The sequence below is a fragment of the Salmo salar genome, chromosome 02 (genome assembly GCF_965601325.2).
Source record: "Salmo salar chromosome 02, fSalSal1, whole genome shotgun sequence".
Taxonomy (NCBI): Eukaryota; Metazoa; Chordata; class Actinopteri; order Salmoniformes; family Salmonidae; genus Salmo; species Salmo salar.
Genome location: NC_138292.1, coordinates 40494031 through 40507075, shown reverse-complemented (window position 1 = coordinate 40507075; position 13045 = coordinate 40494031). Strand labels below are relative to the sequence as shown.

The window sequence follows — 13045 nt, the reverse complement described above, 5'->3', positions numbered from 1 at the left end:
TTCCCCTCTTTCCACTGGGATTCTCTGCCCCTAACCCTTTTACAGGGGCTGAGTCACTGGCTTACTGGTGTTCTTCCATGCCGTCCATGGGAGGGGTGCGTCACTTGAGTGGGTTGAGTCACTGACGTGGTCTTCCTGTCTGGGTTGGCGCCCCCCCTTGGGTTGTGCCATGGCGGAGATCGTTGTGGGCTATACTCGGCCTTGTCTTAGGACGGTAAGTTGGTGGTTGGAGACATCCCTCTAGTGGTGTGGGGGCTGTGCTTTGGCAAAGTGGGTGGGGTTATATCCTGCCTGTTTGGCCCTGTCTGGGGGTATCATCGGATGGGGCCACAGTGTCTTCTGATCCCTCCTGTCTCAGCCTCCAGTATTTATGCTGCAGTAGTTTATGTGTCGGGGGGCTAGGGTCAGTCTGTTACATCTGGAGCATTTCTCTTGTCTTATCCGGTGTCCTGTGTGAATTTAAATATGCTCTCTCTAATTCTCTCTTTCTCTCTTTCTGTCTTTCTCTCGGAGGACCTGAGCCCTAGGACCATGCCTCAGGACTACCTGGTATGATGACTCCTTGCTGTCCCCAGTCCACCTGGCCGTGCTGCTGCTCCAGTTTCAACTGTTCTGCCTGCGTCTATGGAACCCTGACCTGTTCACTGGACGTGCTTGTTGCACCCTCGACAACTACTATGATTATTATTATTTGACCATGCTGGTCATTTATGAACATTTTAACATTTTAACATCTTGACCATGTTCTGTTATAATATCCACCCTGCACAGCCAGAAGAGGACTGGCCACCCCTCATAGCCTGGTTCCTCTTTAGGTTTCTTCCTAGGTTTTTGGCCTTTCTAGGGAGTTTTTCCTAGGGAGTTTTTCCTAGCCACCGTGCTTCTTTCACATGCTTTGCTTGCTGTTTGGGGTTTTAGGCTGGGTTTCTGTACAGCACTTTGAGATATCAGCTGATGTACGAAGGGCTATATAAAAATAAATTTGATTTGATTTGATTACAGAGTCAGGGGGTACAGAGTCAGGGGGTACAGGGGGGTACAGAGTCAGGGGAGTACAGGGGGCACAGAGTCAGGGGGGTACAGGCGGGCACAGAGTCAGGGGGGTACAGGGGGGTACAGAGTCAATGTGCGGGGGCACCGGTTAGTTGAGGTAGTATGTACACGTAGGTAGAGTTATTGAAGTGACTATGCATAGATGACAACAGCAGAGTGTAGCAGCGGTGTAAAGAGGGGGAGGTGGGGGGGGGGGGGGCAATGCAAATAGTCTGGGTAGCCATTTGATTAGATGTTCAGGAGTCTTATGGCTTGGGGGTAGAAGCTGTTTAGAAGCCTTTGATGGCACTATGGTGTTGAACGCTGAGCTGTAGTCAATTAATAACATTCTCACATAGGTGTTCCTTTTGTCCAGGTGGGAAAGGGCAGTGTGGAGTGCAATAGAGATTGCATCATCTGTAGATCTGTTTGGGCGGTATGCAAATTGCAGTGGGTCTAGGGTTTCTGGGATGATGGTGTTGATGTGAGCCATGACCAGCCTTTCAAAGCACTTCATGGCTACAGACGTGAGTGCTACGGGTCGGTAGTCATTTAGGCAGGTTACCTTCGTGTTCTTGGGCACAGGCACTATGGTGGTCTGCTTAAAACATGTTGGTGTTACAGACTCAGACAGGGAGAGGTTGAAAATGTCAGTGAAGACACTTGCCAGTTGGTCAGCGCATGCTCACAGTACACGTCCTGGTAATCCGTCTGGCCCTGCGGCCTTGTGAATGTTGACCTGTTTAAAGGTTTTACTCACATCGGTTGTGGAGAGAGTGATCACAGTCTTCCGGAACAGCTGGTGCCTCTAAGCGAGCATAGAAGATGTTTAGCTCGTCTGGTAGGCTCATGTCACTGGGCAGCTCTCGGCTGTTCTTCCCTTTGTAGTCTGTAATGGTTTGCAAGCGCTGCCACATCCAACGAGCGTCAGAGCCGGTGCAGTATGATTCGATCTTAGTCCTATATTGATGCTTTGCCTGTTTGATGGTTCGTCAGAAGGCATAGCAGGATTTCTTATAAGCTTCTGGGTTAGAGTCCCGCTCCTTGAAAGCTTCAGCTCAGTGCGAATGCTGCCTGCAATCCATGGCTTCTGGTTGAGGTATGTACGTACGGTGAGGGAGAGCTTTGTATGCATTTCTGTGTGTGGAGTATACGTGGTCCAGAGTTTTTTTCCCTCTGGTTGCACATGTAACATGCTGATAGAAATTTGGTAAAACGGATTTAAGTTTCCCTGCATTAAAATCCCCGGCTACTAGGAGCACCGCCGCTGGGTGAGCGTTTTCTTGTTTGCTTATGGCAGAATACAGCTCATTCAATGCTGTCTTAGTGCCAGCCTCTGACTGTGGTGGTATGTAAACAGCTACGAAAAATACAGATGAAAACTCTCTAGGTAGATAGTGTGCTTATCATGAAATACTCTACCTCAGCCGAGCAATAGCTCGAGACTTCCTTAGATATTGTACACCGGCTGTTATTTACAAAAAAGACATAGTCTGCCGCGCTTTGCCTTACCAGACGCTGCTGTTCTATCCTGTCAGTATAGGGTGTAACCAGCCAGCTGTATGTTGATAGTGTTGTCGTTCAGCCACAACTCCATGAAGCATAACATTTTACAGTTTTTAATGTCCTGTTGGTAGTTTAATCTTCTGTGTAGCTCGTCGATTTTATTCTCCAAAGATTGCACGTTTGCTAGCAGAATGGAGGGAAGTGGGGGTTTATTCGATCGCCTACGAATTCTCAGAAGGCAGCCTGCACTTTGGCCCCTTTTTCTCTGCTTCCTCGTCACACAAATCGCGGGGATCTGGGCCTGTTCCTGAGGAAGCAGTATATAGTATATATATAGTATATATAGTATATATGCGTCAGGCTCGTCATTGTCGTGAAAGGAAAAAAGGATTCTGCTAGTCCGTGGTGAGTAATCGCAGTCCTGACGTCTAGAAGTTATCTTCGGTCATAAGAGACGGTAGCGGCAACATTATGTACAAAATAAGGAAAACAATAAGTTACAAACAACGCAAATAAACAAACAAAAATACACAATCAGTTGAGGACGCATTAAACGTCTGCCTTCCTCTCCGATGCCATCAAGATGGCACCGACAAAGATGGTCGCCTCGCTTCGCGTTCTTCTATGCAGTATTTTTTTTTTTTTAATGTATTATTTCTTACATTGTTACCCCAGGAAATCTTAAGTATTATTACATACAGCCGGGAAGAACTATTGGATATAAGAGCAACGTCAACTTACCAACATTACGACCAGGAATACGACTTTCCCAAAGCGGATCCTCTATTCGGACCACCACCCAGGACAATGGATCTGATCCCAGTAGGCAACCCAAAACAACGGCGCCACAGAAGGGCCAGACGGAGCGGTCTTCTGGTCAGGCTCCGTAGACGGGCACATTGCTCACCGCTCCTGAGTATACTACTCGCCAATGTCCAGTCTCTTGACAACAAGGTTAATGAAATTCGAGCAAGGGTTGCCGTCCAGAGAGACAGAGATTGTAACATTCTCTGTTTCACGGAAACATGGCTCACTTGGGATATGTTATCAGAGTCGGTACAGCCACCCAGTTTCTTCACGCATCGCGCCGACAGAAACAAATATCTCTTTGGTAAGAAGAAGGGCAGGGGTATATGCCTTATGATTAACGACTCGTGGTGTCATTATAACAACATACTTGAACTCAAGTCCTTTTGTTCATCTGACCTAGAATTCCTTACAATCAAATGCCAACCGTGTTATCTACCAAGAGAATTCTCTTCGATTATAATCACAGCCGTGTATATCCCCCGAAGCAGATACCTTCGACGGCCTTGAAAGAACTTCACTGGACTTGATGTAAACTGGAAACCATATATCCTGAGGCTGCATTTATTGTAGCTGGGGATTTTAACAAATCTAATCTGAATTCAAGGCTCCCTAAATTTGATCAGCATATTGAATGTTTGACTCGAGTTGGCAGCATTCTAGATCATTGCTACTCTAACTTCCACGACGCATACAAAGCCCTCCCCCGTCCTCCTTTCGGCAAATCTGACCACGACTCCATTTTGTTGCTCCCCGCCTATAGACAGAAACTAAAACAGGAAACGTACGTACACAGGTCTGTTCAACCCTGGTACGACCAATCGGATTCCACGCTTCAAGATTGCTTCGATCACGTAGACTGGGATATGTTCCGGATAGCCTCAGACAACAACATTGATGTATATGCTGACTCGGTGAGCGAGTTTATTAGCAAGTGCATCGGTGATGTAGTACCCATGGTGAATATTAAAACCAGAAACCGTGGATTGATGGCAGCATTCGCGCAAAACTGAAAGCCCGAACCACTGCATTTAATCGTGGCAAGGCCACCGGAAACATGACCGAATACAAAGATTGTAGCTATTCCCTCCGCAAACAAGCTAAGCGTCAGAATAGAGACAAAGCAGAGTCGCAATTCAACGGCTCAAACACGAGACGTATGTGGCAGGGTCTAAAGTCAATCACGGATTACAAAAAGAAAACCAGCTCCGTCGCAGACACCAACGTCTTGCTCCCAGACAAATTACTTGCTCCCAGACAAACAACTTCTTTGCTCGCTTTGAGGACAATTCAGTGCCACTGACACAGCCCGCTACCAAAACCTGTGGCCTCTCCTTCACCGTGGCCAACGTGAGTAAAACATTTAAACGTGTTAACCCTCGCAAGGCTGCTGGCCCAGACGGCATCCCTAGCCGTGTCCCGAGAGCATGCGTAGACCAGCTGGCTGGTGTGTTCACAGACATATTCAATCAACCCCTATCCCAGTCTGCTGTGCCCACATGCTTCAAGAGGGCCACCATTGTTCCTGTCCCCAAGAAAGCTAAGGTAACTGAGCTAAACGACTATCACCCCGTAGCACTCATTTCTGTCATCATGAAGTGCTTTGAGAGCCTAGTCAAGGATCATATCACCACCACCTTACCTGATACCCTAGACCCACTTCAATTTGCCTACCGCCCCAATAGGTCCACAGACTACGCAATCGCAATCACACTGCCCTAACCCATCTGGAGAAGAGGAATACCGATGTAAGAATGCTGTTCATCAACTACAGCTCAGCATTTAACACCATAGTACCCTCCAAACTTGATCCTCAACACTGGGGCCCCACAAGGGTGTGTTCTCAGCCCTCTCCTGTACTCCCTGTTCACCCATGACTGTGTGGCCATGCACGCCTCCAACTCAATCATCAAGTTTGCAGACGACACTACAGTAATAGGCTTGATTAGCAACAACGACAAGACGGCCTACAGGGAGGAGGTGAGGGCCCTCAGAGTGTGGTGTCAGGAAAATAACCTCACACTCATCGTCAACAAAACAAAGGAGATGATCGTGGACTTCAGGAAACAGCAGAGGGAGCACCCCCTTATCCACATCGACGGGACAGTAGTGGAGAAGGTGGAAAGTTTTAAGTACCTTGGCGTACACATCACGGACAATCTGAAATGGTCCACCCACACAGACAGCGTGTTGAAGAAGGCACAACAGCGCCTCTTCAACCTCAGGAGGCTGAAGAAATTTGTCTTGTCACCGAAAACACGCAAACTTTTACAGATGCACAATTGAGAACATCCTGTGGGCAGAACAACTGCTCTGCCCACAACCGTAAGGTTCTCCAGAGGGTAGTGCGGTCTGCAGAACGCATCACTGGGGGCAAACTACCTGCCCTCCAGGACACCTACATCATCCGATGTCACAGGAATGCCAAAAAGATCATCAAGGACAACAACCACCCGAGCCACTGCCTGTTAACCCCGCTATCATCCAGAAGGCGAGGTCAGTACAGGTGCATCAAAGCTGGGACCGAGAGACTGAAAACAGCTTCTATCTCAAGGCCATCAGACTGTTAAACAGCCATCACTAACATTGAGTGGCTGCTGCAAACATACTGACTCAAATCTCTAGCCACTTTAATAATTAATAATTGGATGTATTAAATGTATCACTGGTCACTTTAAACAATGCCACTTTATATAATGATTATATACCCTACATTACTCATCTCATATGTATATACTGTGCTCTATACCATCTACTGCATCTTGCCTATGCCGCACGGCCATCACTCATCCATTTGATTATTTGATCTTACAGCTTGGCTCGGTAGTGTGAAAAGGTTATATGAGTACTCAACCTATGTCCTTGGTGCGGTATTCATACAAAGCCCTAACGGCCTCTCTTTACATTTAAATAACAATGGCTAACTGTGAACTTTAACACCTTCTCACAGAGCAATTGTTTTGATTATGCAGTGGTGGTGATTCTGCTCTTCACAAGTCCTCACTGTCAGCCCTAGCTATGGAAACACAATTTCCCTAGTATAACATAACGGTGTATACACTAGTGAAACACCGGTGTTACAGTCGAAAAGTACCTCTCCACAAAGTAACCCTCCACTTGGTAGGCTCCATCAGCACTGGGAGGCTCCCAGGTGAGGAAGACATAGTCCTTTTGTACATCAGAAACCTTCAGGTCCAGAGGAGAGCCTGGACCACCAGACACTACTGCAGACGCATCTGAGTAGGGGAGGGAATGGGGAAGGCGTGAGAAGAGGGGAGGCGAGTGGGAGGGAGAGGGGGAGGGGGAGAGAGACAGCAACACAATTAGACCAAACCAAATCATGAGAAAACAAAAAGATAATTACTTGACACTTTGGAAAGAATTTACAAAAAAACAGAGCAAACTAGAATGCTATCTGGCCCTAAACAGAATACCTGACTACTGTGACTGACACAAAATTAAGGAAATCTTTGACTATGTACAGACTCAGTGAGCATAGCCTTGCTATTGAGAAAGGCCGCCGAAGGCAGACCTGGCTCTCAAGAGAAGACAGGCTATGTGCATACTACCCACAAAATGAGGTGGAAACTGAGCTGCCAAATATGTATGACCATATTAGAGACACGTATTTCCCTCAGATTACACAGACCCACAAAGAATTCAAAAAAACGAATCCAATTTTGATAAATTCCCATATCTATTGGATGAAATACCACAGTGTATAATCACAGCAGCAATATTTGTGCCTGTTGCCACAAGAAAAGGGCAACCAGTGAAGAACAGACACCATTCTACATACAACCTATATTTATGTTTATTTATTTTGTCTTTTGTACTTTAACAATTTGCACATCATTACAAAACTGCATATATACATAACATGACATTTGAAATCTCTTTATTATTTTGGAACTTGTGTGTAATGTTTACTGTTTTGTTTATTTCACTTTAGTTTATTATCTATTTCACTTGGTTTGGCAATGTAAGCATATGTTTCCCATGCCAATAAAGCCCCTTAAATTGAAATTGAATTAAAAGGCTGGAGAGGGAGAGGACACAGAGAGAAGGAGAGGGAGACAGGGACATGGAGAGAAACGCAGAGGGAAATAGAGATGGGAAAAAAAGGAGAAAGAGAGAGACAGAGAAAGTGTAAGGAGTAAAAATTAGAGGGGGCGAGAGGGGGAGAGGGAGAGAGGGAATGTAATCCACAGCAGTTCAATTAAACCCTCCCACGATGTCTGTCTGGAGCAGCCATGTCAAAGCAAGGTGCGTTGTCTGGAGGTAAGATTAACAGGTCATCAAATCTGCATTAGTTATAAAGACAGCGCAAAGGAGAGCACTAAACAGAGACTGGGAAAAATAGAGTGAGAGATAAAGACAGAGAGATAGAAGTGAGAGATAGGAGAGAGAGAGAAGGAACGAGGGAATTATGTTAAGAAGATTAAAGAGATAAGATGTGACATGTGTTAGACCCATTTTCTATTCTCTGAGACTTGAGAGACTGTTGCTTTGGCACCAATAAAAGAGTGGAGAAATGTCAGGAAAAATGTCTTTCTAACTTTCTTACAGTTTATGCTGCAAGTGCGAGACATTGAAGTTGGAATCCGTTGCGGTGAAACTGCCACGTTCGTTTGCGATATTACAACAACGAAAGACTTAACTTTTTCCCCCTCGGACATCATTGCACGTGCTATAGCGGAGTAGGTACTGTGATTTTTTTTAACACGCCGTTGGATGCGCATCTCTTCCGTTTGTTAAACAAAACAATAACAAATGTGCCTTGGGCGACCAGTGGCGCTATTTCACCTTTCGCAGATCTCAGCTTTAAGGCCGATGAGTCGTGACCAATTGCCTAGGTATCAGTATGACTGTTCATAAATGTCCTTGCGGTCAAATGTCAGACATCTCACTATTTTGACGTATTCTATTGAGACCATGTTGAACTAGTAGACACACTCAGTCTGTCATTTTACTTTGCTGCAGTCGGTGGTGAAGAGGTCCCTATGTGTGTCTCTCGCCCTCTCTCCCTCTGTCCTCCCTCCATCTCTCCCTCTGATAAGCTAAAAGACTAAACCAAACACGGCCCTTGTCTCTTCTCTCTTACCTCCCATTTGTAATGCAAATTCAGAAAAAAATCCACTTCCACTTCCACTCCCTAATGATTCTAACTCCAGCAGGAGTTAAGGACCAAGATTTTTTAATAAGACAGAAAGTACAATGCAGTGCAATGGTTGTTAATGATACTGAGGTCTTACTCTGGCTGGGAGTTTGCAGTGGTGGGGATGAGGGAGAGAGGAGGGACAAGGGGGTGGGGAGGTGTGGGTGACTGGAGTCATGAAACATTCAGTGGACGGGACTGTGAAGTGACTGTGAATCTGGTGGGTTTAAATTAAGTGTGGAAGTGTTAGGTTTGTTTCGAAACACACTGCTGCTCAACCCAACCACAGACACCTGTGGGACCCAGACGTATCTCAAGGCCTCCAGGCAGCTTTGGGAAGAAGCTACTTGATTGTAGTGTTGGCTAGTTGCTTGAAGATCATAGCATGTCAGCTGTCAGCTGCCTTGCTCTTGGCATTGTGGTTTCTTATTATTGCCTTGATGTTGGTATGGTGCCCCTACTGGCACTGAAATCTCACCACTGCCACCAAAGGTATGGTGGACACATTTTCACCAGAAAAACTATGAACACTCCAAACTCAGAGTTGCTATTGTGAATGTTATAGTGAATATGCAACCTCACGCCAGACCCACAGATACACACAAAACATCCCAGAACCTACCTTTGACAAAAATGTAGGCTTTATGCTCTTTGACCCCCTCCCAGGTACGCAGACGCACCATGTACATGCCCTCCTGCTCCTTGTGCACGCCCTTCAGGGTGAGGGAAGCGGAGCGAAGGGCGGTCTGAATCTCCACCCTGCTGGACTGGTGCAGTTGGACTCCTGTGGAAGTGAGGTGGCATTCCTGTGTGCGGGTCCTACTTCATTTATACCAGTTTTCTTGGGCCCAGCACCCTCTAGCAAGTGATGTGCATCAGAATAATACAAAGAAGCTGAGGCAATAAAAAACAGCCCACTGGGCACACATTGGTTCAATCAATGTCGTTTCCACGTAATTTCTGTTGAATGAACGTGGAATAGATGTTGAATTGACGTCTGTGCCCAGTGGGAAGGCTTTTGGAGATTCACCTGAATTAACACGGTACAAAACATTAGGAACACTTGCTCTTTCCATGACATAAGACTGAGGTAAATACAGGTGATCCCTAATTGATGTCAAGAACTGCAACGCTGCTGGGTTTTTCACACTCAACATTTTCCCATGTGTAACAAGAATGGTCCACCACCCAAAGGACATCCAGGCAACTTGACACAAATGTGGGAAGCATTGGAGTCAACATGGGCCAGGATCCCTGTGGAACGCTTTCGACACCATGTAGAGTCCATGCCACGACGAATTGAGGCTGTTCTGAGGGTGAAAGGGGATGCAACTCAATTTAAGGAAGGTGTTCCTAATGTTTTGTACACAGTGTATAAAGTATGGCTTGTATACAGTTCAGACCTTACAGCCAACAATGCCAATGCTAGTTGATATTGGGGAAGGATTCATACTAGCCTGGTCCCAGATCTGTTTGTACTGTCTTGCCAACTCCTATAGTCATTGTCAATAGGAGTTGACAAGACCGCACAAACATAACAGACAAAGCTAATACCCACTTCCACTCACCATCTCTGAACCAGGCCACGTCCTGTTGGAAGGGCAGCAGGGGCGAGGAGAAGGCACACTGCAGGGTCAGATTCTCCCCCTCTTTCGCCCAGGTCGGAGGGAAGCTGAAATCAAACAGAGCCTCCTGCTCCAGCATTGCAACTACAGAGGAAAAGGAGGAGTAGGGGTGAGGGTGGGAGGAAGAGTAAGATGAAAAGAAAGAGGGAAAGGGAGGTGGAGGTGGGAAAGTTGGGGCGAGGAAGAGAAGGCAAAAAGAAGAAGAGAAATAAGCAAGAACAAACATATGGATGGGAAATAATCCACCGAGATGAGAACTAATTTTCCCAACATCTCCAGCCTCATGATGACGTTATGTCAGATGAAGTTGAGGTTTGCCATCAGCATACTATGGAGAACACTAGTGTTATCCCATTATTCTCAGCAAGCAATGAGTAACAAGCTTTGCTCTCCCTCAGATTCTCTCACTTGTGGCAGCAGAGTGAAAATGCAGAAAGCAAAGAGGAACCTTAATTAACTGGACGAAGGCCCAGATACGCCAACTGGCATATACTAGTAATGGAAGGGGGGATATTTTTCATCTTCAGGAATGCATGCACGCACGCACACAAGCACGAAGGACACACACACACACACACACACACACACACACACACACACACACACACACACACACACACACACACACACACACACACACACACACACACACACACTTACTCCCTCTCTCGCACACATGCACCCTTGTTCCTGAAATGGTCTCCCTCACAAGGGAGTAACATAGGATTAATGAGAGACATGCGATTGAGAGAAACATTTGACAAGTTCTGAAAAGGTACATTATTCTTGAGACATTATACAGTGCGAAAGTATTTAGACCCCTTGACTTTTTACACATTTTGTGATGTTACAGCCTTATTCTAAAATAGATTAAATTCATTGTTTTCCTCATCAATCTACCCACAATACCCCATAATGAAAACAGGTTTAAAAAAAAATATACAAAAAAATAACGTATTTACACAAGTATTCAAACCCTTTGCTATTAGACACAGGTGCATCCTGTTTCCATTGATCGTCCTTGAAATGTTTCTACAACTTGACTGGAGTCCACTTGTGGTAAATTCAATTGATTGGACATGATTTGGAAAGGCACACACCTGTTCATATAAGGTCCCACAGTTGGCAGTGCATGTCAGAGCAAAAACCAAGCCACAAGTTCGAAAGAATTGTCCGTAGAGCTCCGAGACAGAACTGTGTCAAGGCACAGATCTGGGGAAGGCTACCAAAAAATGTCTGCAGCATTGAAGGTCCCCAAGAACACAGTAGCCTCCATCATTCTTAAAAGGAATAAGTTTTGAAACACCAAGACTCTTCTTAGAGCTGGCCGCCCGGCCAAACTGAGTAATCGCGGGAGAAGGGCCTTGGTCAGGGAGGTGACCAAGAATGCGATGTTCACTCTGACAGAGCTCTGGAGTTCCTCTGTGGAAATGGGTGAACCTTCCAGAAGGACAACCATCTCTGCAGCACTCCACTAATCAGGCCTTTATGGTAGAGTGGCCAGACGGAAGCCACTCTTCAGTAAAAGGCACATGACAGCCCGCTTGGAGTTTGCCAAAAGGCACCTAAAGACTCTCAGACCATGAGAAACAAGATTATCTGGTCTGATGAAACCAAGATTGAATTCTTTGGCCTGAATGCTAAGCTTCATATCTGGAAGAAACCTGGCACCATCCCTACGGTGAAGCATGGTGGTGGCAGCATCATGCTGTGGGAATGTTTTTCAGTGGCAGGGACTGGGAAACTAGTCAGGATCGAGATGAAGATGAACAGAACAAAGTACAGAGAGATCCTTGATGAAAACCTGCTCCAGAGCGCTCAGGACCTCAGACTGGGGTGAAGGTTCACCTTCCAACAGGACAACAACCCTAAGCACATAGCCAAGACAATGCAGGAGTGGCTTTGGGACAAGTCTCTGAATGTCCTTGAGTGGCCCAGCCAGAGCCCGGACTTGAACCTGATCGAACATCTCTGAAGAGACCTCAAAGTAGCTGTGGAGCGACGCTCCCCATCCAACCTGACAGAGGTTCAGAGGATCTGAAGAGAAGAATGTGTGCCATGCTTGTACCGTCATACCCAAGAAGACTCAAGGCTGTAATCACTGGCAAAGGTGCTTCAGCAAAGTACTGATTAAAGGGTCTGAATACTTATGTAAATATAATATTTCCATTTTTTATGTTTTTGCTTTGTTATTATGGGGTATTGTGTGTAGATTTATGAGAAGATTTATACTTTTTTTTAATCAATTTTAAAATAAGGCTGTAACAAATCAAAATGTGGAAAAAGGGGTCTGAACACTTTCCAAATGCACTATATGAAAAGTTTATTTCACATTTGTGTTTTTTCATCATAAATGATTGCTTATGGGTACATTCATATGTGTGTAAAATATTACTGTTCTCAGATTTTAGATGAGTATGAATCTTTTAATTTTTTTGCAAAACGCTATATATCCATTATGTAGCTTGAATGGAATGTTTGTATCCTGTATAGTTTACTGTGACATGTGGTTGTCTCAGCTAGCTATCTTAAGATGAATGCACTTACTCTAAGTCACTCTGGATAAGAGCATATGCTAAATGACTAAAATGTCAAATGTAAATGTTTTATATACAGATCTCATATTACTGTATAGATGAATGTTTTTAAAAACATGTTTTGAATATTGTATGTGTCATATGTACAGTAATTTATAAACAATGTAGTTATTTGTTACGTTTGACTGTGTAAAACCTATCAGTACTACTTGTTTCTCTGAGAGTGAGACGGATGTATAGCATTTAGCAAAAAAACATGATTATTCGTCTCTTTGAAACAAAACCATCAAGTGATAGATTTTAAACAAATACATGTCTGTCACTGAACAACCCCATGCCATGATTAAATAGTGAAAAACACACCAATCTCTTTCACAATG

General features: G+C 45.1%; 1 protein-coding gene across 1 annotated transcript in view; it reads right to left on the bottom strand.

Moving 5' to 3' along the window:
* myom3 (myomesin 3) overlaps positions 1–13045 on the bottom strand; it is an 84161-nt gene that overhangs the window by 38716 nt on the left and 32400 nt on the right. Inside the window, exons 9-11 of the mRNA XM_014166542.3 lie at positions 10072–10212; positions 9126–9287; positions 6440–6581 (exon numbers count right to left, since the gene is read on the bottom strand). Coding sequence (XP_014022017.2) covers positions 6440–6581; positions 9126–9287; positions 10072–10212 — 445 coding nt within the window. The remainder of the gene's footprint in view (positions 1–6439; positions 6582–9125; positions 9288–10071; positions 10213–13045) is intronic.